Here is a 27,976-nt window from a genome sequence, read left to right as displayed (position 1 = left end):
AAAAACAGATATTTACAGATACAAGCTCCCTACCATCCCCTGCTGCTTTATCTTAAGTTCAGTTTGAGAGAAGTCTAAGCTTGGACTCTTAAGTATTCTAATCATGGAAATAACTTTAACTGTAAGTAGAGTTAAGGACTATTCTAGAATCTGTGTCAGAGAAGCTCTGTTGGGCCACACTTGGATTCAGAGTTGGTAAAGTCTGTCTTAACTGCACCAGTATCCCTAGAGACTCAGACACTCTTGAGATTGGCACTTGGGGCTAAGGTTGGGGTCATGCTCATTTGAGAGACCAGTAATTACTACTAATCGCATGGTACGTTACTTGGAGCACAAAATCCATTACTAAATGCTTTTTTTTTTTCCCGCTAATCATCCTGTCGAGAGGAGACCCAAACTAAATGCATTTTTAGACATCACATGAAGTGCTTACTCTTACTTAGCTCCTTGATCAGTGGTCCAACCCTAAAGTTGAAATTTTTTTTTCTTAGATTTGAATTATACATTTAAAACTTAATTTCAGGTTTCTAGGGACCAATGAATTGCAAAACCTATAAGCTAGTGCAAACCAATTTAACTGATTAAAATAGCTTACATCATGAGCTTCATATTCTTATAATTAGAAAATTCAGTCAATAAAGAAGTACATTTTATATTGGGCAAGAAAAATTTTGTTTTGAAATTGTTATTGCCTCGTTAGCATTTCACTCTGGGTGGGAGTGTGACAGTACTCATTAATAAGTTCATTTAATCTATTCCTTTGTGTGTTTAAACAAAAATGTAGCCAACACTATATTTCAGGTGGCATTTTAAAGAATAGACACTAAGGCATTATCTGTATCTTTTTCAGAATTCTCTATTACGGGAAGTTGAAAATGCAAAGAAGCAATTGGAAGAAACGCAACACGATAAGGTACTTAAATCTTCTCTGGTTCATTCAGAAATCTGTTAAAAACTAAATTTGTGTTTGCTTTAATTACTACAGATGTTTGGCAGAAGTTGAGCTACACTTTCTTTATATCTATCACAGGCCACTGACAGTATATATAGTACTCCTAGATGTGTTCATTGGATTAATTTGTGTTTTAGGTAGCTTTTGAGTCTGTGGCAGTATGTATGGTTCAGAACTCTGAGTCCTTTCTGAGTTAATTTGAACTTAAAACTTTTGGTCTAAGCCTTTCATCTCAAACAGTGCTGTCCAATAGAAATATGAACCACATAACGTAATTTTGAATTTTCTAGTAGTCATATTTTAAAAAGTTAAAAAGGTGACATTAAATTTACTTATTCAGTATATCCAAAATGTTACCATTTTATCCATAATTAATATCAGTAACTGATGGGGTAGGGGAGTGAGTGTGGCTCAGGCAGTTGAGTGGGAGGTCATGGGTTCCTGGTGTCTCCTAAAAAGCAAACAACAAAACCCAACAAGCAAACAAATGAATAAACCAACTCAGGGGAGCCAGTGTAGCTCAGTGGTTGGGCACTGGCTTCCCACATACAAAGTCCCAGGTTTAATCCCCAGCCCCTGTACATCCCAAAAAAAAAAAAGGGGGGGTATTTTTACATTTATTTTTTGTTGTTCATGTTAAATCTTTGAAACCCACTGTGTGTTTTGTTTCTGTGGCCCATCTCTCAGTCTGGGCCGGTCCATTTCTACTACTCAGTGGCCACATGTGGTCAGTGGCTGCTATGTTGGACTGCGTAGGTCTTGAAGTTATTGGTTGACTTAAATAAAAAAAATTCTCATAGGTTTATCTTTCTTCTTTCTCCCCTTTCCTCCCCTAGTTTCTGTTGTAGAGAAATGAGATCAGGCATACAAATGATACATACTTGATATCTTGATATAAGACAATTATATACAGAGAAAAGAATGTTGTTCATCTCCCTTACCAGTGGTTTTACTCCTCTCCACAAAATTAAACATTGTTATCCTCCAACAGTTTTTTTGCAACTAAGATGTAACTTTTTATTCATTAGGGTTTACAAAATTAATTTTGTGGTCTCAGCATTTATGTCTCTTACAAGAATCTTGCAGGAAAGTTTCTCTGAATTAAATGTTTAGTGTTATAGCTGCTAATTTAATTTATGGTTATGTTTATCATTTGATGCAAACGATTTTAAAAGCTGAAAGAGGTGGCTGCAATATATGTCATTTGCTGTTTTCTAGGATCAGCTCGTACTAAACATAGAAGCACTGAGGGCTGAAGTAGACCAAATGAGGCTAAGAGGTGCTTCACTTCATCATGGGTATGACACTAACCAATTTCCTTAACAAGTAGGTTTTTAGTCCTTTTAGTAGATCTGTCCTTGGTCCTTTGGCTATTGTGCCTGGGTATAGCTCATGGTTTATCCACAAGGGACCTGTGGCTTAATAGCAGGCATAAGGGAGGAGTAAAATGATCCACAGATTAGCTCCTGTTAACATAGGAGAGTGATAGTGGCATAAAACAGCTCAAAAGCCCAGGAGGATGTGAAGGTGGTTTAGGAGGTGGGGAACAATCAGTTAATATTGGAATGTGTCCACTGGATAGACAGCAGTCCCCACCGATGACATACAGCTTGGAGTACAGAGCCCAAGATAACAGACGCAGCCCTTGTGAGTGTGACACCCGCAAAGGGGGTACGGCTGCCGTGGGAGTGGCTGTGTGACTGGAGCGGGAGGGACCCGTGGATGTTCCTGATCTAGCACACATTTATAGTTTTTGATATTTGTTAAGAGACTCTGAAGGTTAATGACAAGTAGCCATTTCCATGTCTCTGAGACCTTAGTCTGACCTGGCTGACATAGGAGTGGATCTGTTGTCTGTCTTGTGTGAGGGCCGTGCAGACTCCCATCTCTGAGTCCCAACGTCCTTGTTCATACTCCTTATCATGGACCGTCGTTCTCACTGAGCTATTTAAAATAACAGCAATAACAAGAACAAAAACACTTTCTTTGTAGAAAATGGCAAGAGTTCAACCTGAGCGAAAGTTGTCAACAGGATTAGTGAGTACTGTCACAGGAAACAGATTTCTGCTTGAAACCTGATGGAGGTGAAGGCACAGGGCCTCTATCAACATTTCTGCATTTGCAAATTCAGAGTGTCCTGAGGATCCTGTGGCCTGTCCATATAGAACTTACTTCTAAAAAAACAAGAGAAGAAGAAATCAGTGAAGTTGGATAGTTACAAAGAGGGAGAACTGGGCAATGTCACTGTGTCCAAACTGCTAGAATGTAGATTTTCAAGGAGAGGTTTTATGCTTATAAAGAGGGAGAGGTTGAGGAGGATACGGAAGGAGAAGAATCATTTGATTTGGTAATGAAAATCCTCAATGGTGAAAGATGAGTGTCTTTAATATGGTAAGGGAAGAACTGCTCAAGGAAATAGGTAAGGCGTGCGTTTTGACAGCATCGTGAATAAACAGAGGGAAAGGAGGTAGATGCAGAGAGTTTTAGTAAACAAAGGCAAGGAGAAATGTGCAGGAACTTGGAGGAGGGGTCAAGCTGAGGGAAAAACAGTTTTGAGGTGGAGAAGACTGGCCTTTTTGCCTGCCAGAGATGTTGTAAGAGTGAAAGAGGACACAAGACAGGGACTGTTTGCTCAAGCCACACAGAGGAGGCCTGAGGGGATGGCACCTAGGGTGCATGTGGCTGTGTCAGCCTGACCAGGTGGTGTACTTCTTCCCTAAAAAGTTGTTGGCAGGAGAGGAGGCTAAAAAGTAAGCTCGTTACAGCAAGCTGGGAGGACAAGGTGAAGCAGGGCAGAATCTCCAACTGGGAGGTGTGAGATCACTGCAGTCAGGGGCAAGCTCAGCCTGTTGGTATGACTTAATAGTGAAACCTGGCATCTTGGTTTGTGATCTTTCCAGCAAGAAAAGATAGTCTACACTGAGGAGCAGAAAAGGAATAAGATGATAGATGGAGCTTTCACAAATAGATTAAGAACAAGGGCATACAAAAAAGAACGTTGTAAATGATTGGCTATAGGGTAATGGCTGGGTGAGATAAAAATTAGGAGGCATTTGGGACTTCAGGGTACCCTTGCACCATCCAGAATTACATGCAAGTGTTTGGGTATGCCTAGCTTTCATCCGATTCTGAAATGTGTCATGACCCCAAAGCAGTTAAACTAAAAATTGTGCTGGGAACAAATGAACAGTTTCATTAGGAGTGAGGGAATGGGAGACATGAAAGAGAGATACTTGTGATCTAAGCGAGATTCTAGAGTTTGATCTCTTACAAACTAGTAAAATACCTTACTTGAAACTTCAGAAGGCATTTCTTTAAAATATATCAGGGTATGTGTGTCCTACTTGAACCAGAAGTGGGTGGCTTGGCTTGGCATGATATACTGGCCCTGGGTACAGATGGTACAGAGTGACGAGGGATCCCCATTTAACTTAGATTAATCAGATGAATGGCTTCCATCTCCTGAGATCTTTGCCCTTTGAGGATTTCTGAAAATGAAGGCAACTATTCTTCTTTCCCAGAGAACAAGGAGTTATTAGAGTAAACAAAAATGGTAGAGGAATGAGATTAAAGTGATGAAGTGTGTTGTGTTCATGGTTCAGACTGGGCAGCTCTTTGTTTCACCACTGCTACCAATTCCCCTCCAGGGCCTCCTCTGGTGTGGTCAAGCTCAGCGCCCACTTCTGCCTCTCTCTTTCAGGTGCTCAGAACCAAACCACCTGTTTCTTGGTCTTTCTTTAGCCAAGAGTGTCAATTTCCTATTCATCTGATTGTGCAGATGCCTGTGCTTTTTGATTGAGCAGCATCAAAGCCAGTTCCAATAAACTCCAAGCTGTGCTTCAAAAGGGCTTCTGCAGCTGGTTCCTCTAGGGTGCCTTAGAGTCACAGAGAGGGGGTTTTTGTGAATGATTGATCTCATATCGTGGATCCTGGCATAAAGTAGGAAAATAGAAAAATAGAAGGCTAGAAGTGATGTGCAGGTGTGCTTCCTGGTCAGTCATAGAGAAATAGAGCAGAAATGCAGGCTGGAACAGCTTGACCTGGAAGAAGATTCTGAGGCGGAGCTCTGCTCTAGTGCCAGACAGGACACATCTCTCTGTCACCTTTAGGCTGAGAGCATTCTATATTGGTTCTCTTAGATATTGAAGTTGTCCACCTGGAGGGCTAAAAGAATGTGTTGCTTATATGTTGCTTTTGGAGCAAGCCAGAGACATGTCCTCATTGGAGAACATTTTCTGTATGAAATGACTTATTTTATAAATTAATCAGTTCTGGTTCAGCTAGCAAACTTAGTTTACATTTCTTCTAATAGTGACCATCTTTTGTTTTCCCTTTTCAGCCGACCCCACTTGGGCAGCGTCCCCGATTTCCGGTTCCCTGTGGCAGACAGTCACCCCGATTCCTACAACAGCAGCTCAGTGATGCGGCGCACCCAGAAAGGCCGTTTGGCAGCTCTGCGAGATGAGCCTTCCAAGGCAAGAGCGCCACATGTCAAACCTTTTACTTACGTAAAAGTTTCTCCTATGACTTTGAGATGCTTTGAAATAAAGGTGTTGATAGGTCATCTTCTTTGCTCCTCCCCACCACCCCCCCTCGCCCCCCCCCTCTTTTTTTCTGGCCAAAAGTTTACTGTTAGGGCATGCTATTTAAAAATAAAAACAAAAAAAGAAATTGTGAAAAGATAACCTGCTCTTGACCACAGTGCTAATGAGGAAGACTTTGAAGTAATAACTAAGTATCAATTAATACACATATTCATCATCTTTTTTTAAATTGTTTTTTTTTTTATATCAATGTTACAAGTTACTTGATTAATACAAAATAATAACTACCATAACAATATATCTGCTTTAGTCAGTGGTTACAATCCTCCCTTATTTTCATTCATTCTTCAATCTTGAGGGGTTTGGGACGATGTCTACTCTGAATGCTTCAGGTTGAGAAAGGACGTAGAAGAATGAAACTACTTTTCCTGCAGTTGAAGAAACTCCTTCCTTTGGGATGGGGCTGGTCCATCCTCATAATCTTATTAGTTATCCAGGGCAGGCCCAAGGAACTGGTGAGTAGGAGTTGGCCGCACTAACTGTGGGCTTTCAGGGCTCAACCATCATAGTAACGTTCTGAAAGCTTTAAGTCTTGAGAATTACACTTAACAGGTAAATTGGAAATCACAGGTTCCAATAAAAATAGAAGAATCATGATTAGGGGATTTATAAATGCCTATAACTATGTTATATTGGGGAAATAGCTTTTCATGTATTCCCAGATAGAGCCTACCGAGGGGGTGTTGTGGTGTCCAGACATCCCTAGGGCCCTCGGGAACACTTTTGTTTAAGCCTTTGTTTACTGTGGCAGTTTGTGCAGTCTCGCTGAGACTTGCATAAGTCAAACCTCTGGAATGACCTCCAGGGTGACTGAAATCTCTTAGCCTTAAAAACTCTATTTAGTGTTTCCCCCTTTTGATCAAGGTCTTTCTCCAGATGCATCGCTAGTTAAAGCTTGGAAATAATCCCTTGGTGCCAAGGAGGCTCATCCCTGAGTCATGTCTCATATCAGGGAAGATAGTTTATTTGCAGAGTTTGGTTTAGACTCGAGAGAGGCTGCCTTTGAGTAACGAGGTTTTCAGGAAGTAACTCTTAGGCATTCATTATAATTAGGCTTAGTTTCATTATTACAGTAATAAGGTTCATAAGATACAAGTGTTAAGATCAAGGACTTGGCTTATTAGCCTGTTTTCTTTTATTAGACAAGGCTTACATATCCCAGAGCTTTTGGCCATCTTACTTGAGGAAGTAACAGGACTTCCCCAGGAGGGAAGTTTAATATTTTGCTAACTACTGTGTGGGCCTCTTTCTATCTGGAAAACATACCTGTGGCAATAAGGACACATTTATATCCCAAAGAAGTAAGCAGCTATAGAACATTCAAAACGTTCATAAGAAAAGAAAAAAAAAAGATGTTCAGAAGGCCCTATCTGTTAAGATACCTGACCGTGTCCTATGTTTACCTTCCAACCAGGGTCTGTTAATTGACAGCTAGAACATAATCTATATCGGGTTCTTAACAAGGGGTCCATGAGCTTGAATTGAAATTCAATAAAACATTATCCTTGTTGGTGCAGGTGTGATATATGTATTTAATAATATGTAGTATAGTGTGGACTTAGTAAGGGGTCCGTGGTTTTAACCTGACTGGCAAAGGGGTCCGTGGAACAAAAAAGGTTAAGAACCCTTCCTTGATCTATATACTTGTCTTGCTTCTTATTTAAAGTTCTTATTCTTTTCATTCCTGAAGATGAAGCTTTGGCCTGCAGTTGACTGCATGTAATTTCAGAGAAGCCTCAGCATAAAACACTATAACTGACAAGGAAATTTAGTTGTGTCCGTGACATATAACATTTTTCTAAGAATAAAAAAATGCGACATTCACATACCCCCCCATTACTGACCTATAACATTGTCCATTGAATGGCATATATTTTTATATACATCATATATCTTGAGCAGCCATATATATTAAACAACTAATTTGGGCTAGGCACCATTCTGTACTTACGGATACAGCAGTGAATAAAACAGACAGAATTCCTGCCCATACCCTCCCTTGCCAGAGTGCATGTTTTAGAGAGAAGAAACAAGCTGCAAATAGATCAGGTAAAATATAGTATGTGCGGTATTTATCTCTTGCTGTGTAACAAAGTGCCGCAAAACTTAGTGGCTTGAAATGACCATTTAATAGTTCTCAATTTCTGTGGATACAGAAGCAGCTCCACCAGGTAATTCTGGTCCAGGGTCACGTGAGGTTGCAGTTGTCTGAAGGCTTTTGTCTCAGGCCAGAGGATCTGCTGCCATACTCACCCCACTGTTGGTGAGGGTTCAGGTCCTTGCCGTGCGGACCTCGCTGTAGGGCAGCTTGAGTGGCTCCCAGCATGGCTCCCAGATTCCAGCAGAGCTCAGATCCTAGTGAGAGAACATGGAGGAAGCCCAGTGCCTTTTATGTCCTAGGCTTGGAAGTCCCTTCCACTTTATACTTTTCATTAGAAGTGAGATCCTAAGTCCTGCCAGTACTAAAGGGGAGGACGGTTACCTCTGCCTCTCCAAGGAGGAATGTTGAACTGCGGGCAGTATGTCTTGCGGGAGTTGGGCGGGGTAGGGTATCAGGCATGCCCTGGTATTGTGGTACTGTGAGGAGGAAAGAGAGGGAGCCATTTGGATAGCTGGGGAAAGAGTGTGTACCAGGCCACGGGGACAGCAGGTGGAAAGACCCTGAAGCATGTTTGAGGAAGAGCGAGGTGGCCAGCATGGCTGGGGAACCAGGATTGAGGTGGAAAGTCCTAGGAGATGAGGTTGGAACAGTGAATGACCCAGTCATTTATGCAGACCTTGGCTTTTGCTCTGAAGGGAAGGGAATGCCTAATTTGCATTCTAACGGGATCCTTGTGGCTGCTGTATTCAGTATAGACTTACAAGGAGAGGGTGGGAGTGAGACTCCTATTCATGAGACCATCACAGTCCCCTGGGCCAGAAAGAATGGTGATTGGACTGAAGTGTTGCCTGTGGAGATGTGCGAGGTGATGGTGTGCTGGCTGTGCTGTCGAGTAGAGCCAGCAGGACTTGCTGTTGGGTTGGACATGGTGTGCAAAAGGAGAAATCAAGGAGGGTCCGGGTTTAGGCAGGAGCAGCTGGAAGGATGAAGCTGTCTCCTGAGATGAGGAAGCTGAAGCTGACCGGCAGAGCCTGGGAGTTGAGCCTTGGCCATGCGGAGGTTGACATGCCTGTCAGAGTGGAGGAGTCTTGTGGGCAGTCAGATGTTCTAGTCTGGAACTGAAGAGAGCCAGCTAGGCTACGGTAAACATTTGGGAGTTGTGAGCAAATAGATGGCATTTAAAGTCCTGAGACCAGGTGCAGTTACTAAGTAGATGCCTGTTGATAGAGATGAGGCCCAAGGATGGAGATTGGAGAGTTTGAGAAGAAGCCAACAAAAGAGTAAGGAATGACCAGTGAGGTTGGAGGGAAGCCAAGAGTAGATGAGGTCCTGGGCCCAGCGATGGGACTGCCTCAGGGGAGGGGAGAACAGCCATGCCGGTCCTGCTGATAGGCCTGGCGGTAGAAAGAGTGGGGAACGGCAAGCGACTTAGTGACATGGTGCTCATTGGAGATTTCCATAGGGGAGTTCTGCTGGTGAGGAAGTGCCATCTGCCCACAGCAAGTTCAAGAGAGCTGTAGGAAAGGTGGTGGAGACTAGGTGGAGAAGCAGAATGTAGACAGAATTGGGTGGTGGCAGCAAGAAGTTGTGGTTTTTCAAGGTAGGAGATGGGAGCAAATGTCCTTAACCTCATGGGAGTGATCAGTCCAAAATGGAGAATCGGTTATTCCCAAAAAGAGGGAAAAAGTGATGGCAAGGGATGCCTAGTGCCTGGGAGCTGGGCTGGGCCTTAGAGAGGGGTGCATGCACTTATACACTCAGGAGGGCAGCCAGGGCACGTGCGCACAGGTCCAGGATGTTGGGACATCTAGAAATTCACTTCTGGTAGCTTTGATTTTGTGTCAGTAAACAGGGAGCACAGCTATCAGAGTGAGAGTGGAAAAGAGGGGAAGAGGCTGGGGGCGGTGTGAAATAACCATGCAGAAGGAGGGTTACATGTGTGGTGGGGGGGGGTGAGGGGGATGGGGGGGCGGGGACTTGTTCTTTATTTCAAAAAACAACTTGTCAATTTTCAGTATCAAAGCAGTTGCATTATTGGTTTTTCTTTCTCCCACTTCGTCCCCAAAAGAGACCACACCAAAGGAGAGTACATTCTAAGCCAATCGGCTGCAGAATGCACACCCAACAGACCTCAGAAACGTCACCAGAGAGGGGGCATTGGGTGGGGAAAGGGATTGTAGAAGATCAGCGCTGCCACCCAGACCGTAGAGAGCACTCACCTCCAGAAGGGTTGGCCAGTGCTCCCCAACCCCAAAGAACAAAATTTCAAAATAATATAAAATTTTTTTTAAGTTTTGTCCATAAGCTATTCAAGATTTCCCCAGCACTGACATCCAAAGCATGAGATGACACTTTTAGGAACAGCATCTTCAGCCCCAGAAAAGGGTGATGAGATGTTTCACATGGCTGAATTGGTGGCAAAAATTCTCCTTTTAAAAGGAGACAGGAGAATAAATCAGCGGTCACCCCAACATAAGGGGCACATGATCCATTCTGTGAGCCCTTGGGAAGGGGTAGAGAAAGGACAGGATGAAAGATTTGGTCTCAGAGGTTTCACCATATTAATTTGGTCACTTCTGATGAGAAATTTTAAAAAATAATAATAATACATTTGCTCTAAGATACCTTGAAGTGGAAAACGGTAATAGCCCTTTTTTTGGTAGGGGCTAACTCCTGGAATCACTTTCCTGGTTTGGCTGGTGCTTTGTATAGAGCAGTGAGTTCTCTCCTGGGCTGGGTTGGGCTATCAGTGAGGCAGGCCCATCCCTCTTTCTCTCCTTTCTGGAGAGGGCAATATGTATTAATGTGAAAAATTACCTTCCAAAAGTGAGAAAGGGATTAGTGCTGCTTCAGAACTGTGGACTTATTTGGAATGTTTTACAAATGGTTGCTGCAGCAACAACGAAGAGGGGTAATCACAAAATGTGTACATCCCAACGTGCTTTTAAAGCCACTTGCCTTGTGCTCATGTGCCCTTGAATGTTGTTCCCCAAGGTGCTCAGCCCTAGCCCAGCTGCACTCTCTGGGAGAGGCAGAGACAATTTGATGAAAAAGACACGGGCAGGGCTGGGTGGGTGGCAAGGAGAAAACAGCCTACCAGTTCAAAGGTCAGCTTCTGGCAGGCCTCAGGTGGAGCTGGGGTCAAGGGGAGGTGCAGTGACTGGTGGGCCTGGGATGCTTCATCTCGTTCAGGTCAAGTAGAGTCTGGTCCAGCATTCTTTGGGTACAGAGGTTGGCACCTCTTTGGTGCCTTTCAGTTTATCTTCCAAATCATCAGTTGTCTTTCCCAGCTTGGCTACTCACCCTTCAGCAGTCAGCACAGGTCTCTGCCTCAAGTTCATCAGTAAGAATCTTGTTGATCCCTTCTTCACAATTTGTGTTCTTTTTGAGAGTCCTTTCCTTCAGCAGCACTCAGACACTGCAGTTTCTGGTGCATCAGTCTGACCTGCTCAGCCACTCTCAGCAATGGGCCCCCAACTCCGCTTGTTCCTTAGTACTCTCCAAGTCCCCTGCAGCAATCACCCCCTCACAGCTACCTCCTTGTACTTCCTATCTGCCTCTTCTGCTATGTGCTTAACTTCCTTGACTTGGATTTCCTGGAGTGCCATCTTTTCTTCATCTTTTCAAGAACCTTCATACCTTTCTCACTTTCTCTGCCTCCTTCCACGTCTACAGGGCAGTACCAGGGCTCTTGAGTGCAGTCCAGCTCCTCTTCAACCAGCTGGATGCTATGGTTCAAGGAGGCCACCTTGGCCTCAGCCTGTTCCCGGGCCCCGCTTTCTCCCTCCACTTCCCACAGGAGGTACTCGGCTCTTTCTTCCACATCATCATCTGCTGCCGTAGAACTGGATCTTGCACTTCACAGCCTTAACGGTGGTGGTCCTGGCCAGGGGGCCTGCCCAGCCACTGCTGGCACTGGGGTTCCTGCCGCCTGTGCTTGCTTTGCAGCTGCTTCTTGCACACGGTTTTAAAAAATAAATATTCTGATTACAAATGTTAGTCTTTAATTATGCTGAAGAGTTTTTTTTTTTGGCAAGGGGCTCTCAGTAGAGAGGTGCCTTTTCTGCACGAGCTGCATTTCTCTAGAAACCTCAGGATGCTAATTTATTTGTGGGCGGTGAGAAGTAGCTTATTTGAAGGGCTTGTCTCTTATTTTGCTCCCCTCTTGGCCTTTTTCAGTGCTTGTTTAGTACTAGCCTCAGAAAAGAGAGATTTTGAAACACAGATTAGTTATATGTTAATAACATTGGTGACGTGTTTTGACAACTGAAGTGAACCCAGCTAATGTGGGCTTACTTAGTTGTAAAATTTCCCATTAGCACAGCTAATAGTGGTATAGGTACAGTTTCAGTTTTTGTTTCTGACCCAGTCATTTCACTGTGTCCACATAAAAACATTAGTAAGTCAAGGAGGCCAGATAAGTAACAGATTGTATATACTCCCCCCACCATTTCTTAAATGTTGCTCATTTGACAGATGTTAGTAGCTTATAATCATGCCCTGTTTTTCCAAAATCTTGGGCTTTCATTTACAATTTTTAAAGTTTCTGGTGTATTTCTTGTATGTTCCTGTAACTAACATTGTTATTTCCAGTCTTTGCTAAGATGTGGTTTTTCTGTTCATAGGTACAAACTCTTAATGAGCAGGACTGGGAGCGTGCCCAACAAGCTAGCGTCTTAGCAAATGTAGCACAAGCATTTGAGAGTGATGTGGATGTGTCTGACGGCGAAGATGACAGAGACACTCTGCTTAGCTCCGTCGACCTGTTGTCACCCAGCGGGCAGGCCGATGCCCAGACATTAGCCAGGATGCTTCAGGAACAGCTGGATGCGATCAACAAGGAGATCAGGTGTGTGCGACTGTCTGCAGCCCTCCTGTAAATGGTGAATAACTTATCTTGGCTGAATTCCATTCCTCTGAGAAAAGTCTGGAACAAAACTCTATTAACATTTACTAAATTTCCATGTAATTGCATACGTAAATTCTGTTCTAAGAATTTTAAGTTCTGAGGTGGCCCTTGATTGATAGAATTCAAGTCATCAGCATCTGTCCACAGTCCTGGCCCCTCTGCTTGTGGAGGGTATTGTGGAAGGTGCAAGGTATTAAATCCCTTTCTCCAAAAGCTTATGGCAGCGGTGATGAATGCACAGCTCTGTGAATATACTTAGAGCATCGATTGTACACTTTGGATAGATCATATGGTATGTGAATAAAGCTGCTTAAAAAAAAACTTTCGACACAGCTAGAGCTCTGCAGGGGAGCTCAGCGCCCACACGTGATACTTACCAGAGACCAAACTCCACTTCTGGAGACAGCTGGAGCTGTTGACTCCTGCGATGGTGCAGAGTGCTAGGCCTGGCAGGACTGATAATATGACAGTGCACTGGGAGAGTGGGAGAGGGGAATTGGCGTCTTGCCAGGAGGGCTCCCTCTTCCAAAGTGCAGAGGCAAGACCTGCTGAGGACAGGGTGCTGTGGTACAGGGCAAATATGGGAAGAGGGCAACTGACCCACGGCCTGCTTGCGTCATGAAGAAGCAGGTTTCCTTCCATGGGCAGTGCCGTTTAGTGGTATGACTTTCTAGGAGAAACTTAAAGCTCTGTCCATGGGCAAAACGAAAGCTGGAGCCCGTGGTCTGCAGTGAGAGAGAGCACATCGGATCATCCCCTTCCATCCTCTTGCATCCTCGTGATGAAGAGGGCGACCCTCCCCCACGCTTAGGAGAGTCGCACTTACAGGTGTTGGTCACGTCATTGCCTGAGCCTAAAGGCTCAGCCTGGGAGGTTTTTTGTATCTTCCCACTCACACTTGTATTTTACTGTGTTAAATTAATACCACATGTTAACATATTGTGGCGTGTTCTAGGACAGTGACTAGCCAAAGGGTATATGTTGAATCTTCTTAGGCTCATGAGTATTTTAAAGTACTTTCTGTTGTAACTGCTAGCAGTAATCATGGGAGCCTTATAGAACAGTGGACCAGCTGTGGAATTGGAATCCAAAGAATTCCCCATATAACGTAAGCAGCTTTAACTGATTGTCATGCACTTGGCATGGGTTGGGGGTGCACCGAGAGCTGCTGCATGTGATGGATGGGAAGCTCCCACATGCAGCTTCACGCAGGTCCGGCTGCCTGTTTTGGTTCTTACAAAGATAACACAGGTCAGGTAGGAATGCCCATTCCTTCTGGGGAGAGCACGAGGTAGAGAAGAAAAACTTTGCAGAAGCACCATCAAAAAGAGCCCTGGTTTGGAAGTAAAAAAGGAGGTTCTGCTGCCTGTGTGTTTTAACTTCCTTTTTTTTTTTTAAGATTTATTTATTTATTTCTCCCCCCTCCGCTCCCCCACCCCAGTTTTCTGTTCTCTGTGTGTATTTGCTGCATCTTCTTTGTCCGCTTCTGTTGTTGTCAGCGGCACGGGAATCTGTGTTTCTTTTTGTTGCGTCATCTTGTGTCAGCTCTCCATGTATGCAGCGCCATTCCTGGGCAGGCTGCACTTTCTTTCGTGCTGGGTGACTCTCCTTACAGGGCGCACTCTTTGCGCGTGGGGCTCCCCTACGCGGGGGGTACCCCTGCATGGCAGGGCACTCCTTGCACGCATCAGCACTGCGCATGGGCCAGCTCCACACGGGTCAAGGAGGCCCGGGGTTTGAACCGCGGACCTCCCATGTGGTAGACGGATGCCCTAACCACTGGGCCAAGTCCACCTCCTGTTTTAACTTCTTAAGCTAACCTGCTGGTGAAGTTCTTAGAGAGCGGGTCTCTCCCCGTCACTATTGGAAAGCACTGTTTAATTTTTATTTTTTGCAACATATTGTTAGTTGGAAGACATTTTTCTTTTTACATAAGTTGAACTAATTTGGTAAATTCTCAGTACTGAGTTTTAGAGTTTTTTCTCTTCACAACAAATGAACACTTAGAATATATAAAACAGAACTTTAATCGGGAAGGTTCCTACAGAATTCTTGAAACTGCTGTTTAATCTTTTTTTTTTTTTTTAAGATTTATTTATTTCTTGCCCCTTCCCTGCCCTCTCCCCCAGTTGTCTGCTCTCTGTGTCCATTTGCTGTGTGTTCTTCTGTGTCCACTTGTGTCAGTGGCATCTGGAATCTGTGTCATTTTGTTGCGTCGTCTTGCTGCATCAGCTCTCTGTGTGTACAGTGCCATTCCTGGGCTGGCTGCACTTTTTTTGCCCTGGGTGGCTCTCCTTACGGGTGCACTTCTCGCACGTGGGACTCCCCTACGTGGGGGACACCCCTGTGTGGCACGGCACTCCTTGCACACATCAGCACTGTATGTGGGCCTGCTTACCACATGGGTCAGGAGGCCCTGGGTTTGAACTGTGGACCTCCCGTATGGTAGGCGGACACCCTATCCATTGGGCCAAATCCGCTTCCCTGCTGTTTAATCTTTACCACATGGATGAGCAGCAGTGTTGAACTGCAAGTTAATGCAGCTTAGTTGACATCAATCAGGAAGTTCATAGGCTAGTAGAGATTTCTATCAGATAATACTTTTGTTTGAATTTCAACTTTAAAGAACTTAACATTCTCATTCGGTCTAGAGACCTAAGTGTTTAGAAATTCCTAATTGCTTTGTGGACTAGTCAGAGTTCCTGATTGTCAGTTGAGAAAGTTGATATATGAGTATGAAGCTTTTCTGTGAGAACAGGGGAAGTAAGGATTGAAAATTTTAAAAATCTCATGTTTTTGTAAGGAGATTATTAGTTGCAGCCTTAGAAAGAGTGTCAATAAGGAAAATCAGGGAAGAGGACTTGGCCCAGTGGTTAGGGCGTCCGTCTACCACATGGGAGGTCCGCGGTTCAAACCCCGGGCCTCCTTGACCCGTGTGGAGCTGGCCCACGCGCAGTGCTGATGCGCGCAAGGAGTGCCGTGCCACGCAGGGGTGTCCCCCGCGTAGGGGAGCCCCACACACAAGGAGTGCGCCCCGTAAGGAGAGCCGCCCACCACGAAAGAAAGTGCAGCCTGCCCAAAAATGGCGCCACATACATGGAGAGCTGACACAACAAGAAGACACAACAAAAAGAAACACAGATTCCCGGTGCCGCTGATAAGGATAGAAGCGGTCACAGAAGAACACGCAGCGAATGGACACAGAGAGCAGACAGCTGGGGGTGGGTGGAGGGGAAGGGGAGAGAAATAAAAAAAATCTTTAAAAAAAAAAAAAGAAAAATCAGAATGAATTATATTGGAACCAACTTTACAAGACTCAGTTGAAGATTTACTTTTGGTTGTTCTAAAATTCAGGATACAAGAAAGGTAAGAAGTACAACATTTTTTGCTAAACATTAATCTGTTTGCTAATAAAGAAAGCTGACCTGTCTGTTTCATTTTAGGTTGATACAAGAAGAAAAGGAAAACACAGAGCAGCGGGCAGAGGAGATTGAAAGTAGGGTTGGCAGTGGGACCTTGGACAACCTTGGTCGTTTTAGATCACTGAGCTCCATTCCCCCTTACCCTGCTTCGTCGCTCGCTGGCTCCTCCCCGCCAGGCAGCGGGCGCTCCACCCCCAGGAGGATTCCACACAGCCCAGCCAGAGAGGTGGACAGGCTTGGCATCATGACTCTGGTAAGCATTTGCCTCATCTTCCCCTGCTGCTCCTTCTCCCCACACATAAGTATTTTAACTCTTGGGCATCAGGAGTATGCTTTTTTTTTAATCCAGAAGAAAATCAAGTACATTCATTGTTCTAAGAGGTTTGAGATTTTGAAAACTAGCTTGTGTTCAATCATTCATAAAACAGCACTGTGCCAAATTAATTTTATTGTTAGTGAGTCCTCATTGACTCATCAAACACTTTTATTTGTGGCGCTCTAAGCATGGTGACTGTGTAAGGAACAGCAGCCAGAAAGGGAAATACAGACTCCCTGAGGCAGAAAGCAGAGCATATGGACAGATGTTCTTTACCTTCAGTATGTCCTAAAGGGACATGCTGTGCAGTCTGGGGCAAGCTAAGGAGGTCCTCCAGGACCACGTCACTCAAGCCCTGTAGCTTCCTAGAGAGCACGTGGGCTCTTTGCTGGTCTGCTTGGAGTCATCTCCAGGGGCTGGGAATGTGGTGCCCTTGCGGTGTGCAGGGGCACAGTCTGCAGCCCTGAATGCTTTAGAACTTCCTGGGTATGTAGCTGAGGTTTCATGATTACATCACCTGTTACCACATGAATCATTTATAATGTTCTGCTTTTTAACTGCACTTCTATCCATTATAATTTTTTCTGTTACCACTTGTTTTCATTTTTAGTTGCCTTGTTAGCCAACAGGTAACGAAATCAACTCGGGATCATTTTAGTGGCATATTGAGTGGTATCCAGTCTATTTGGCAGTATTTTGACAATACAATTTTTATAATTTACATTAATAGCTAATACTTTAAGCTTTTGACAACTTCGTTTGTGATTTTGTTTTTTTCCTTCAAAAGAATTTGTAGAAACAATTGTGTATATATATACTTTTCCTGTTTCTGTTATGCCATGTGCTGGCTGGCAGTCTCTATGCTTCTGTCATTGGTTTTGATTTCCTATATCCTTTTGTTGGATTATTTTCGCCATCTCTTGGTCCCTGTTTAATCCATACCTCAGGTCCCCATCGGTCTATAGTTTATTCATCCAGCTCCTCTCCAGTTCCACCCCAATTGTTGACGGTATGCTCCGGTGACAGGGTGGCAGCGCATTGGTTGAGAGTATTGGATTCTGTGACAGATTGTGGTTTATCTTCATTCCCATTAGTGTATGACAGATGTGGATATGGGCAGGTAGAAGCAGTTTTCAGAGTGCTTTACTCAAACATGGCTGATCTCTGTAGTTCATAGATGAGATCTTTCCTTTATAAAGACACAGTCCCCTTATGTGTAGAATTAATGGAAGCTTTACATAAACAATGTGCTTTTTGGTTTTATTGCTTGTGTTCAAGACCATAAATCTCATCAGCTTATTGGAAATGCATTGCTAATGTCTTTGATAGATGAGTTATTTTTTCAAATTAAAATATTTTATAGGAACCATAGGATGTAAAGGTTGATCTACCTGCTGTTGTGCTAGCTTTTGTTCTTGTATATCTTCAGTGGATACTACACTTTAAGCATTAAATTTGTTTCTGAGACATTGTCAATTAAATTTTAAGCATTATAGAACATTAATGTCCCAAAGGTGATTAACTGAAAGTAGGCTTGTTCTATTTCATAACAGATATTATTGTTATTTTCTCATTAAAAGAATATTGTAACATATATGTTTTCTTTCATAAAAATGAAATTATAGTCAAATTTGGCTTCGAATAGACAATTATCTGGGCTCTTTGTTGTATAGAGCACCTGATTTTAATAAATGGTATATGTTGTGATAGGATTTTAACTGTGAACAAATAATAAAAATTGTGTTTCTATAGATCCTGTCGTTTTTATTTTAATATATTTGCCTGTACCAATCTCTGCATTTTTAAACTTCAGAGTGTGCAGTAAATCTGATTTCTCTTCATTTCTTTGCATGCATCTATCAGCCTAGTGATTTAAGGAAGCATCGTAGAAAGGTAAATTATTTAGTAATTTGATGTATCTTTATTTGTCCATAATATAATGAAGAGTTCATATATTTTACATCAGCGTAGCTGGGCAGTTATATAATCATGAAAAATTGAAGCTTTAATTAAAATGCTTAAACTTACCCAACACTTCATGTATGATTTGTTCTGTTGGAAATAGATCATTATTGGTCTTTAGAGAAAATTGAGACAAACTTGTCTTTCTTCCACTTTTTTGCCTTCTAGTCATTGCATGTTTATTTCATAATAGACATTTTTTTTTTTTTAATGAGAAAGTTTTGAAGCAGAGCCAAAGATTTTAGAGTTGGGGGAAAACAACTGTAACAATAATAATGATAGGAAGCATTTATTAAGCTCTTACTAAATGTCAGGTGTTGTGCTGAGTGCTTTGCAAATCTTTGATCTCATTTAATCCTTACAAATGTCCCTATGAGATAAAGGCACAATTGTTGCCCCCATTTGACAGATACGGAGACTGAAGTCTAGAGAGGTCACACAGTGTGTCCAAGGCTACACAGTAAGTGGAGCACTGCGGATCTGGGCTCAGAGCTGTCTGATCTCAAAACAGGCATGCTTAGCCCCTTCACCATCTGGCCTTGCTTTCCTACAGCTGCTCTGAGACCTCTTTAACAGCATCCCCGACAGGGAGGGTGAGGCCAGGGCCTCTTCTGCTCAGAGACTTCTTGGAGGAAGTTGGGTGCATTAAGGAACATGCCTGGTTAGGGATTATTCTTTATGTTTCTGTGGGGTCAGTCATAACTTCCCCCCTTTCATTTCTGGTTTTATTTATTTGCATCTTCTCTTTTCTTTTGTTAATTTAGCTCGGGGTTTGTCAATTTCATTGATCTTCTCAAAGAAACAGCTTATTATTTTATTGATTTTCTCTATCGTTTCTTTGTTCTCATTTTCATTTATTTCTGTCTAATCTTTGTTATTTCTTTCCTTCTGCTTGCATTGGGATTGTTTTGCTCTTCTTTTTCAGTTAAATCTTGGAGTTAGCTCTTCTTATTTTTTTTTTAAGATTTATTTATTTCTCTTCCTGTCCCCCCCGTTGTCTGCTCTCTCTGTCCATTCGTGGTGTGTTCTTCTGTGTCCTCTTGGATTCTATTCATGCAGCACCAGGAAACTGTGTCACTTTTTTTGTTGTGTCATCTTGCTGCGTCATCTCTCCCTGCGTGCGGCGCCACTCCTGGGCAGGCTGCACTTTTTCTGTGCTGGGCGGCTCTCCTTGCATGGTGTACTCCTTGCGCATGGGGCACCCCTACGCAGGGGACACCCCTGCATGGCAACTCCTTGCACATGGCAGCACTGCATGTGGGCCAGCTCACTTCACAGGTCAGGAGGCCCTGGGTATCAAACCCTGGATTCTCCATATGGTAGGTGGATGCTGTATCAGTTGGGTCACAACTGCTTCCCTCTTTCTTCTTTTTTAATATATGTGTTTAGGGCTATAAATTTCCCTCTCAACTGTCTTCGCTGTATCCCACGCATTTTGATAAATTTTGTTCTTTCCGTTCATCCAAGTATATTTACTGACTTCACTTGCACTTTCTTCTTTGATCCAATGATTAGTTAGGAATGTGTTGTTCAGCATCCACACATTTGCAGATGTACCTCTTTCCTGACTATTATTGCTCTCCAGTTTCATTTCATCATGATCTGAGATGGTACTTTGTATAATTTAAATATTTTTATATTTATTGTTTGCTGCATTTTTAAAAAAAAGATTTCTCCCCCCTACCTCCCTTGTCTGGTCTCTGTGTCCATTCACTGTGAGCTCTTCTGGTTTTGCTTGTATTCTCATTAGGTGTCTCCAGGAACTGATCCTGGGATCTTCCAGAGTGGGAGAGAGGCGATCATTCTCTTGGGCCACCTCAGCTCCCTGGTCTCCTAAGTCTCCTATTATCTCTCCTCTGTGTCTCTTTTTGTTGCGTCATCTTGCTGCGTCAGCTGTCTTTGTTGGCTGGCACTCCTGTGCAGGGCGGCACTCCGCATGGGCCAATTTGCTGTGCAGGCCAGCTTGCCTTCACCAGGAGGCCCTGGGTATTGAACCCTGAACCTCCTGTATGGTAGACAGGAGCCCAGTTGCTTGAGCCATATCTGCTTCCCTGTTTGATGCATTTTGACCTAATATTTGGTCTAACCTGGAGAAAGATCCTTGGGTACTAGAAGAATGTATAATCCACTGAGTTTGGGTGCAACATTTTGTATATGTCTGTTAGATCTAACTCTTCTATCATATTGTTCAAGTTCTCTGTTTCCTTGTTGATCTTCTGTCTAGGTGTTCTATCTAATGATGTGATAGATAGATCTAAGTGTGTATTGAAGTCTCCAATAATTATTGCCAGAGTTTGTCTCATGTATTTTGAGGCACCCTGGTTAGGTGCATCGATATTTACAACTATTACATCTTATGATAGGTTGTCCCTTTTATTAATATATAATGGCCTTCTGTATCTCTTAGAACTTTTTTTTGCATTTAAAGTCTATTTTGTCCGATATTAGTATAGCTATTTTGATTACTATTGGTGTGGAATATCTTTTTCCAGCCTTTCACTTTCTGCTGGTTTGTTCCCTGGGCAAGTCTCTTAAAAGCAGCATATGGATGACTCATGTTTTTTAATCCATTCTGTCAGCCTGTATCTTTTGACTGGTGAGCTTAGTTAATCCATTCATATTCAATGATATTACTGTAAATGCATTATTTATTTCCACCATTTTATTCATTGATTTTTGTTTATCATATCTCATTTTCATCTGTCTTTTTACTCTTTTGGTTATCCTTTCTGCTATTCTTTATTCTGTACTCCACACCTCTCTCTCCTGGCTTTTTCTTTCAGTCTCTAAGACTTCCTTAATAGTTCTTGCAAAGGTGGATTCTTTTTAACAAACTCTCTTAGTTTCTGTTTGTTTTTGAATATTTTACACTCTTTCATATTTGAAGGACAGTTTTACTGGATAAAGAGTTCTCAGCTGGCAGTTGTTCTCTTTCATTATCCTAATTGTATCATACAACTCTCGTCTTGCCTCCATGGTTTCTGATGAGAAATCTGCGCTCTTACTGGGTGTCCCTTGTATGTGACGGTTTGCTTCTCCCTTGCTGCTCTCAGAATTTTCTCTTTATCTTTGACATTTGACATTCTGAGTAGTATGTGTCTTGGAGTAGGTCTTTTCACAGTTATTCTTTTTGGGGTATGGTGCACTTCTTGTACACATAAGTTAATTTCTTTCATGAGAGTTGGGAAATTTTCAGCAATTATTTCTTCAGATACTCTTTCTGCCCCTTTTTCCTTTTCTTCTTCTGGAATTCTCATGACCTGTATGTTGTTGTGTTTCATGTTGTCATTCCACTCCCTGAGCTCCTGCTCAATTTTTTCCATTCTTTTTTCTCTTCAATTTCAGCTCTTCTTTCTTCTGTATCACTTATTCTTCTGTCATTTCGAGTCTGCTCTTGTGTGCCTCTAATGTGTTTTTTATCTCACGTGTCATTTTTTTCATTCCCATGAGCTCTGTTACTTTTCTGTTCAGGAGATCAAATTCTTCTTTGTGCTCATTCAATGTCTTGATGTTGTTTATCTCTTTAGCCATATTGTCTTTCAACTCATTAATTTGATTTTAGAAATTTGTATGCATCTCTTTAATTCTGTTAAATCTTGGATCTCTTCTGGGGATTTAATAAATGCCTTTTCTTGGGCCATGTCTTCCATTTTCTTAGTATGGCTTCGATGCTGCGTCTAGCTTGTTGTGGCAGGTGCAGCATCTGCTCATCGTCTTTAGGAGGCACTGGCACCCAAACCTGGAACCTCCCATGTGGTAGGCGTGTACCCACCTCTTTGAACCACATCCACTTCTCTTCTCTAGCTATTTTCCTGGAGGGTAAGAGAGTCCCGTGTCTTTCTAGTCTTCCATCTTCCCAGAAGTCCCCAGGTTATTCTTTATGTTGACCCTAAATCTCTGTCTTATAAGACATTCATGCCCTTGACCATAGTCTCTCCCCCCCATCTAACACCTGTCCCCCCCCCAAAAAAAAATAGAAAATAAGTTAAGTTTAAAAATAATAAAAGATAAAATAAAATAAAACCTGCCCCCTGGTGCCTCCCAGGTCAGCCCTACAGATATCAAAAGGTACCTGGACTCAGCAGGAGCCCCTCAAGTGGCCACAGGCCTGTGCCTGCTGCACAGGACCCAGGACCACAGTGAGAGCTGACCCCAGCAACATGCCAGAAGTGCATCCTTCAGTCTAGCTGACTCGTCTTAGTGTTTCTTATTTTTTTGGTAGCCAGATGTTCTCAAGGAAGTAAATGTAAGGCGTTGACTTACCTCCAGGCACGGTGCACTGGTCTTGTTCACTGGTGGCTTCGCCTTGCTGACAGCTCCCGCGCAGCCTTGTCCTAGGGTAGTTGTGAGGATTCAGGTAGAGCTGGATGCAGTGCCGGGCAGCAGCCTTCGATGTGCACCTACCCCCATGTCTGCATTTTCAGTATGGATGACCTCCGTGCTTTCATGGCCTTATTATTCTAGTAGGGTCTGAAAGGGGATTCAGACAAAAGCATGAGGGTCACCGTGCCAGAGGCCCCTCAGGCAGTGCTCGCTGGCCAAGCAGGGCTTTCAGATGTGAGCAGGGCTTTCTTGTGCCCCTGTCACTGCATGGAGGCATGGGGTTGCTCCCCTATCCTGATCTTTTCTTCTACAGGTGATTATTTTAAACTGAATTTAAAATGTATCTGTGTTAAGTTCCATATTGATCATTTCTAGCCATTCTATAACCTTTTGCTATCTTATGGTTGCAGTTAAAATGTGGGGGAGGACGTGTATCCTTGTATCCAGTGACTGGTTAAGATTGCTCGGAGACAAGCTCTGCCCTGTGACACCACAGGCGGAGCTTCTTCTGGTTTCTCCCTGGGCCACTGAGGGACGGCGCTCATGCCAGTACACTGCACACCCCCGTGGAGATGCAGAAGCAGCCCTTGATAGGTCTGCTGTCTAAAGGACTGCTCACTACGCGTATGGCTTCCCGCACTGGAAGCTCAAATTTACGAAGGCGACCAGCCTGGACCGGGAGAGCGCTCATCTGTCCCTACCACGCTCCTTGCCCAGCACTTTCACACGCTTACCTTCCTTTACGAAAAGAAAACATGCGAGTCTGAAAAAGGATTGTTTTTTGATGATAAAGCTAGGATTATTTTATCTTAGCCATATTGAACAAACTGTTTTTAGACTGTGTTAGTACTTAAGTTCACAACATCCAGTCCAAACAGTACTGGAGAAATACAAGCCAGAGTGTGGAAGGGTTAGGAACATTTTCTTGGTTTTTGTTTAGATTCCAATTATTACATCATTATTTAAAAATGAGATTGTTCTGTACAACTACTGTACTTTTTCATATGGAATAAAGACTGTTTATTTTTTAAATTATGCTGGGTCATGGTTCAAGCCATGCCTTTTTTTTTTCTCCCCCAGACACAGAAGTACTAATGTTTTGCCCAAGAGGTTTATATGTTCCCTAGTGTTTCTTTTAAATGACATCCAGAGAGAAACAAAAATACCCACCCTTGGTTCTTTATCCATGGGGGTTAATGCTGTGCAGACCCTGTGGCAATGCCCTTTTCAGGCATGGTGACATCCTGGCCGACCCCGCCGTGATCATCCTCCTGCTGTGCCTGAACTCCTAGAGAGGGCAGTGCTTGTGCAGTGTGGGGGGCTTCTTGCCAGGGCCCAGCACTCCCTCGTGCGGGGGCAGCTTAGGCTCTGACTCTGCCCTGCGCTTTGCTGCCTGGTCCTGCCTCTCATAACCAAGCGCCTTTGAAGTGGCATCAGACTAAGGCCAGGCTCGCCAGGGAGAGGTACCTAGCAGATCGCATTCTAAGAGATTTTCACGCAAGGTTGTGGTTAAGATTGAAGGCCCGTATGTTAACTGATTTTATGCTTACCTCTCTCCCACAGTTGCCAGCTTCCAGAGAAGAGGTACGAGATGACAAGACGACAATAAAATGTGAAATGTCCCCACCCGCCTCCCCGAAGTCCGCCTGCTTGGACAGACTGCATAAAGGAGCTTTGCACACCGTCAGCCACGAGGATATCAGGGACTTAAGAAAGTAAGGCGCGCACTGTCTGCAGGCCAGCGGCCCTGTTTGGAAACACCCTTGCTTCCTAATTTTCAATTTTAAGAAGCAGGCATCGTTTTTCTTAAAAATAACATCGTTAAAAAAGATGTCAGTTAAAGTCAAGTTCACATAAGTGATATACCTGGGATGCCTATGATGATTGGGCCTGCTGTTTGGGCGAAGTTCATGTGGAAAGACATTTAAATCAGTTACATTTAATGTAATTTTAGAAAAACTTGATTTCGTCAGAGTCTACAAATTGCCTAGTTTGAGAAGTGTCTTCCTGCTCCTAAGGGAGAAGGTTCCCCGCGGACGTTCCTGGGTAGCGCTGCTGCTGCTCGTGCTGCTCAGCAGGATGGCAGGGCCGACCAGGGCGACTTGTAAAGACCCGGTCTTCTCAGCCTTCTCTTAAGTGTTACTCTCCAGCAACCAGTGTGCTGTTTTGTTACTAATACATTTCTTTTCCAAATGGCCATTTCTTAGTTTTTGCTGTGTACCAGGCAGTCTCACTGGAGGGCGTGTGGATTAACGTCTCAGAACCTTGTGGGTAGTTAAGGATGCCTTGTTTTCCAGATGAGGAGCACAGCGCTCAGGGCGGTCAGACCTCCCGAGGCTCTGGAGCTGCCGCAGGGCTTGGGAGCTTGGGCGTCTCTTGCTGCCTGCTGCTGTGCTGGCCTGGCCTGGGAGCTTCTTCCCTGAGAGATGAGCCTGAGGCTGGTGTAGCAGTAGCACTGCCTGTGTGAGGCAGTTTTGAGTCAGGCCTTCTTCTGAAGTGCGACTCCAAATCAGACAGCATCTCAGCTTCCCAGAAACGAGTCTCCAGTGTAATATCATCAGGGGCCTACATTTATTCTGCTTGGTGCATTTTATGCAGAGAATACGTGGAACAGAGACTTGAAATGTTTGTTAGGCAGTTTGAAGAACAAGGAGTAAGAATGTGAAGTATTGTAAGTTAACATGAATGAAATGTTTTGTTGTGTTATGGCACGTGTTAAAGATAAAACCTTCTCTCCTCCAGCTCGACAGGCTCACAGGATGGCCACGTGAGCAACCCCAGCAGTAGCAACAGTAGCCAGGACTCGCTCCACAAAGCTCCAAAGAAGAAGGGGATCAAGTCTTCTATTGGCCGCTTGTTTGGCAAGAAAGAAAAGGGTCGACCTGGACAAGCTGGCAAAGAGTCATTAGGACAAGGTTGGTTGATTCTTGGCACACTTCTTACCAGTCTGCTGCAGGCAGGGAGGGGGCTGTTGTTCACGTGCCTGCTCTGCGCGCTTGGTCAGGTTTCCCCCTGTGGGGTCCAATCCCAGCACCCCTCTCTCCCCCCGGCTCTCTGTTCTCAGACAACACCAACCAGGAAGGCATTTATTTTCTTGATTGAGACATTTGTGAATCAAACGTCAAGGGTTAGTATTCACTTGCCCTGAATAATTTAGCTTCTCGTAAATTGAGAAAGTCTACTATCTCTTAAATATTTTTGTATATTGGTTGTCTGGTTAGAAACTTAGCTTCAGAGATCATTTCACTCTGTACCTGGCATATATCATATTTACTACCTGTTTATTGCTTAAGCACATCTTTGCCATGTTGTCTTGCTCTCATCTTTTGCACTGCTCTTCTTCCTCATAGCAGGTGTTTCCGAGACAGACAACGTATCTCAAGATGCCTTGGGACTTAGCAAATTGGGGGGACAGGCTGAGAAACATCGCAAACTTCAAAAAAAGTAAGCTGCTTTTTGTTATTATTTCTCTACCCTACTGACTGCCGTCTCTCACTTTTAACTCGTTTGTATTTATTAAATATCACACCTAGCTATGTAGGTACTTCCCTTCTGAAAGATTAGCCTAAATCCTTTTTATACTGTACTTTCTGAAGCATTTATGAAATTCTGAAAGATCTCACAGCACAGGTGGACCACCACTCTCTGCCTGAGAGATTGGTTAATTAAGAGGTGGGCGGCAGCGAACTTGGCCCAGTGGTTAGGGCGTCCGTCCGTCTACCACATGGGAGAGCTGACACAACAAGATGACCCAACAAAAAGAAACACAGATTCCAGTGCCGCTGACAACACAGACGCGGACAAAGAAGACACAGCAAAATAGACACAGAGAACAGACAACCGGGGTGTGGGGGGAAGGGGAGAGAAATAAATAAATAAATCTTTTTTAAAAATAAAGAAAGAACATAGTTTTTTTAAAAAAAGAGGTGGGCTCAGTCCTCAGGGTTTTTGAGTCGAGTCCCGGCTCCTGCACAGATCTGCTTTGTGAGTTTGGGTGTGTTACGCTGCATGCTTATGCTTCACGGTTTGCATTTGTAAACCACGATTAATGCCATACAGACCTCTTGGGGCTTTTGTGCGGGTCGAATGGGATAGCACAGATAAACGCAGGTAAAGTGCTTCAGACCACACTGGCCGGTCTCCAGCCAGCTGTAGCTGTCGCTCATCAGTATGGGAATTTAAGTTCATGCTCGGGATCGGTCAGGAAACGTGCACCAGTCAGATTGGATTTTTTCTTCTGGAGATTTTGTACTTTTGTCTTAGACTCTAGGTATCATAGTCTGTTTATTAAATTGTAATTCTATGCTAAGTCCTAATTTTTAAAATAAGTAATAACTGTAGGGACATTTTTCCACAAAGGCACTCAGGTATTGTGGAGCCCCGGGAGAAGGCCGATAGGGAATAGTATGTGCACATTTCTGGCTCTCCTCTGAGCAGAACAGCTGTGCTGGCTGACCCGGTCCTAAACCCTGTTCAAGTAGATGAGCTGGATAGGTTGAGACAGTAGCCCAGTGAACTGACGAAGAAAACTAAATCTCCTTCTTTGGCAAATCAGGTGGTTTGTAGTCTAAAGGTAACAGCTGAACTTGAGAATGGGAAAGAAGATTGAAAGCAGTTGTTAGGATGATAACACATGGCTCTGAGAAGACAGGGTAAAACTTGGTGGAGTCTTTGATTGATCTGACTCTGGGAAAACTCACTTGGCCCCTCCTAGAGCCTAGAGAAACCAGCATGGTCTGGAACACTGGGTGAGAAGGCACCGCCGGCCCCCTGGTCTCTACTCAGGTCGACGGGATCATGCGGTGAGAGCCTAATTGGCCTGTGGGCCCTTGAGTTGCTGGTTGGTTTTTCTGCTTCATAAGATTTGTTGTGAAAATATACCTCATTTTATTTCTCTTCTCAGAAATCATTGAAGATATATACTGATTATATTCCAGGTGAAATGCTCTTATGCAGACAGTACTTTAGGAAAGACTGGAGGCTTTTGCTTCTATGTAAATGGAAATTTATAAAACCCACTTAATAGCAAAATCTGATTAGAAAGTTGCTATCTTTGAGCTATATGAAAATGTTTTAAAATAACCTGGGTATCTGCCATTTGATTATGTGAAACTTAATTCACTGGCTCTAAAATTTTGCCTCCTGGAACCAGATTGGGAAATTTTCGTGCCTTGGACTTGGCATATGTATTATATTTCACATCCTAATACTTACTGTATTAAAAACAGTAAGTTTTGTGGCAGTGCAACTTGTTCTTTGCTTCCCAAGTTTGTGTTTCATGTAGGATAAAAAATAGTGTAAATTGACAAAAATGTGTCACTCTTTTTTAAATTTTACTTTGTAGTTCAAAGGAGTTACACTTCAGTACTTGGATGTAGGAGGACGGC

At 43.5% G+C, this 27,976-nt stretch overlaps 1 protein-coding gene across 10 annotated transcripts in view; it reads left to right on the top strand.

The window, feature by feature from the left end:
- The window catches only part of PPFIA1 (PTPRF interacting protein alpha 1), a 159,127-nt gene that overhangs the window by 81,813 nt on the left and 49,338 nt on the right, over positions 1-27,976 (top strand). For 6 of the 10 annotated variants that reach the window (XM_071217919.1, XM_058305003.2, XM_058305004.2 and 3 more), the window contains exons 12-19: positions 851-913; positions 2,171-2,250; positions 5,292-5,427; positions 12,283-12,506; positions 16,010-16,241; positions 24,153-24,304; positions 25,332-25,504; positions 25,940-26,033. In XM_071217919.1, the coding sequence (XP_071074020.1) occupies positions 851-913; positions 2,171-2,250; positions 5,292-5,427; positions 12,283-12,506; positions 16,010-16,241; positions 24,153-24,304; positions 25,332-25,504; positions 25,940-26,033 (1,154 nt within the window). Of the gene's footprint in view, positions 1-850; positions 914-2,170; positions 2,251-5,291; positions 5,428-12,282; positions 12,507-16,009; positions 16,242-18,167; positions 18,198-24,152; positions 24,305-25,331; positions 25,505-25,939; positions 26,034-27,976 lie in introns of all 10 variants that reach the window. The other 4 variants (XM_058305001.2, XM_071217915.1, XM_071217918.1 and 1 more) reach the window with 2 other exon arrangements.

This window comes from Dasypus novemcinctus, chromosome 10, assembly GCF_030445035.2.
Source record: "Dasypus novemcinctus isolate mDasNov1 chromosome 10, mDasNov1.1.hap2, whole genome shotgun sequence".
Classification (NCBI taxonomy): domain Eukaryota; kingdom Metazoa; phylum Chordata; class Mammalia; order Cingulata; family Dasypodidae; genus Dasypus; species Dasypus novemcinctus.
This window is presented reverse-complemented; position numbering and strand designations above follow the sequence as displayed.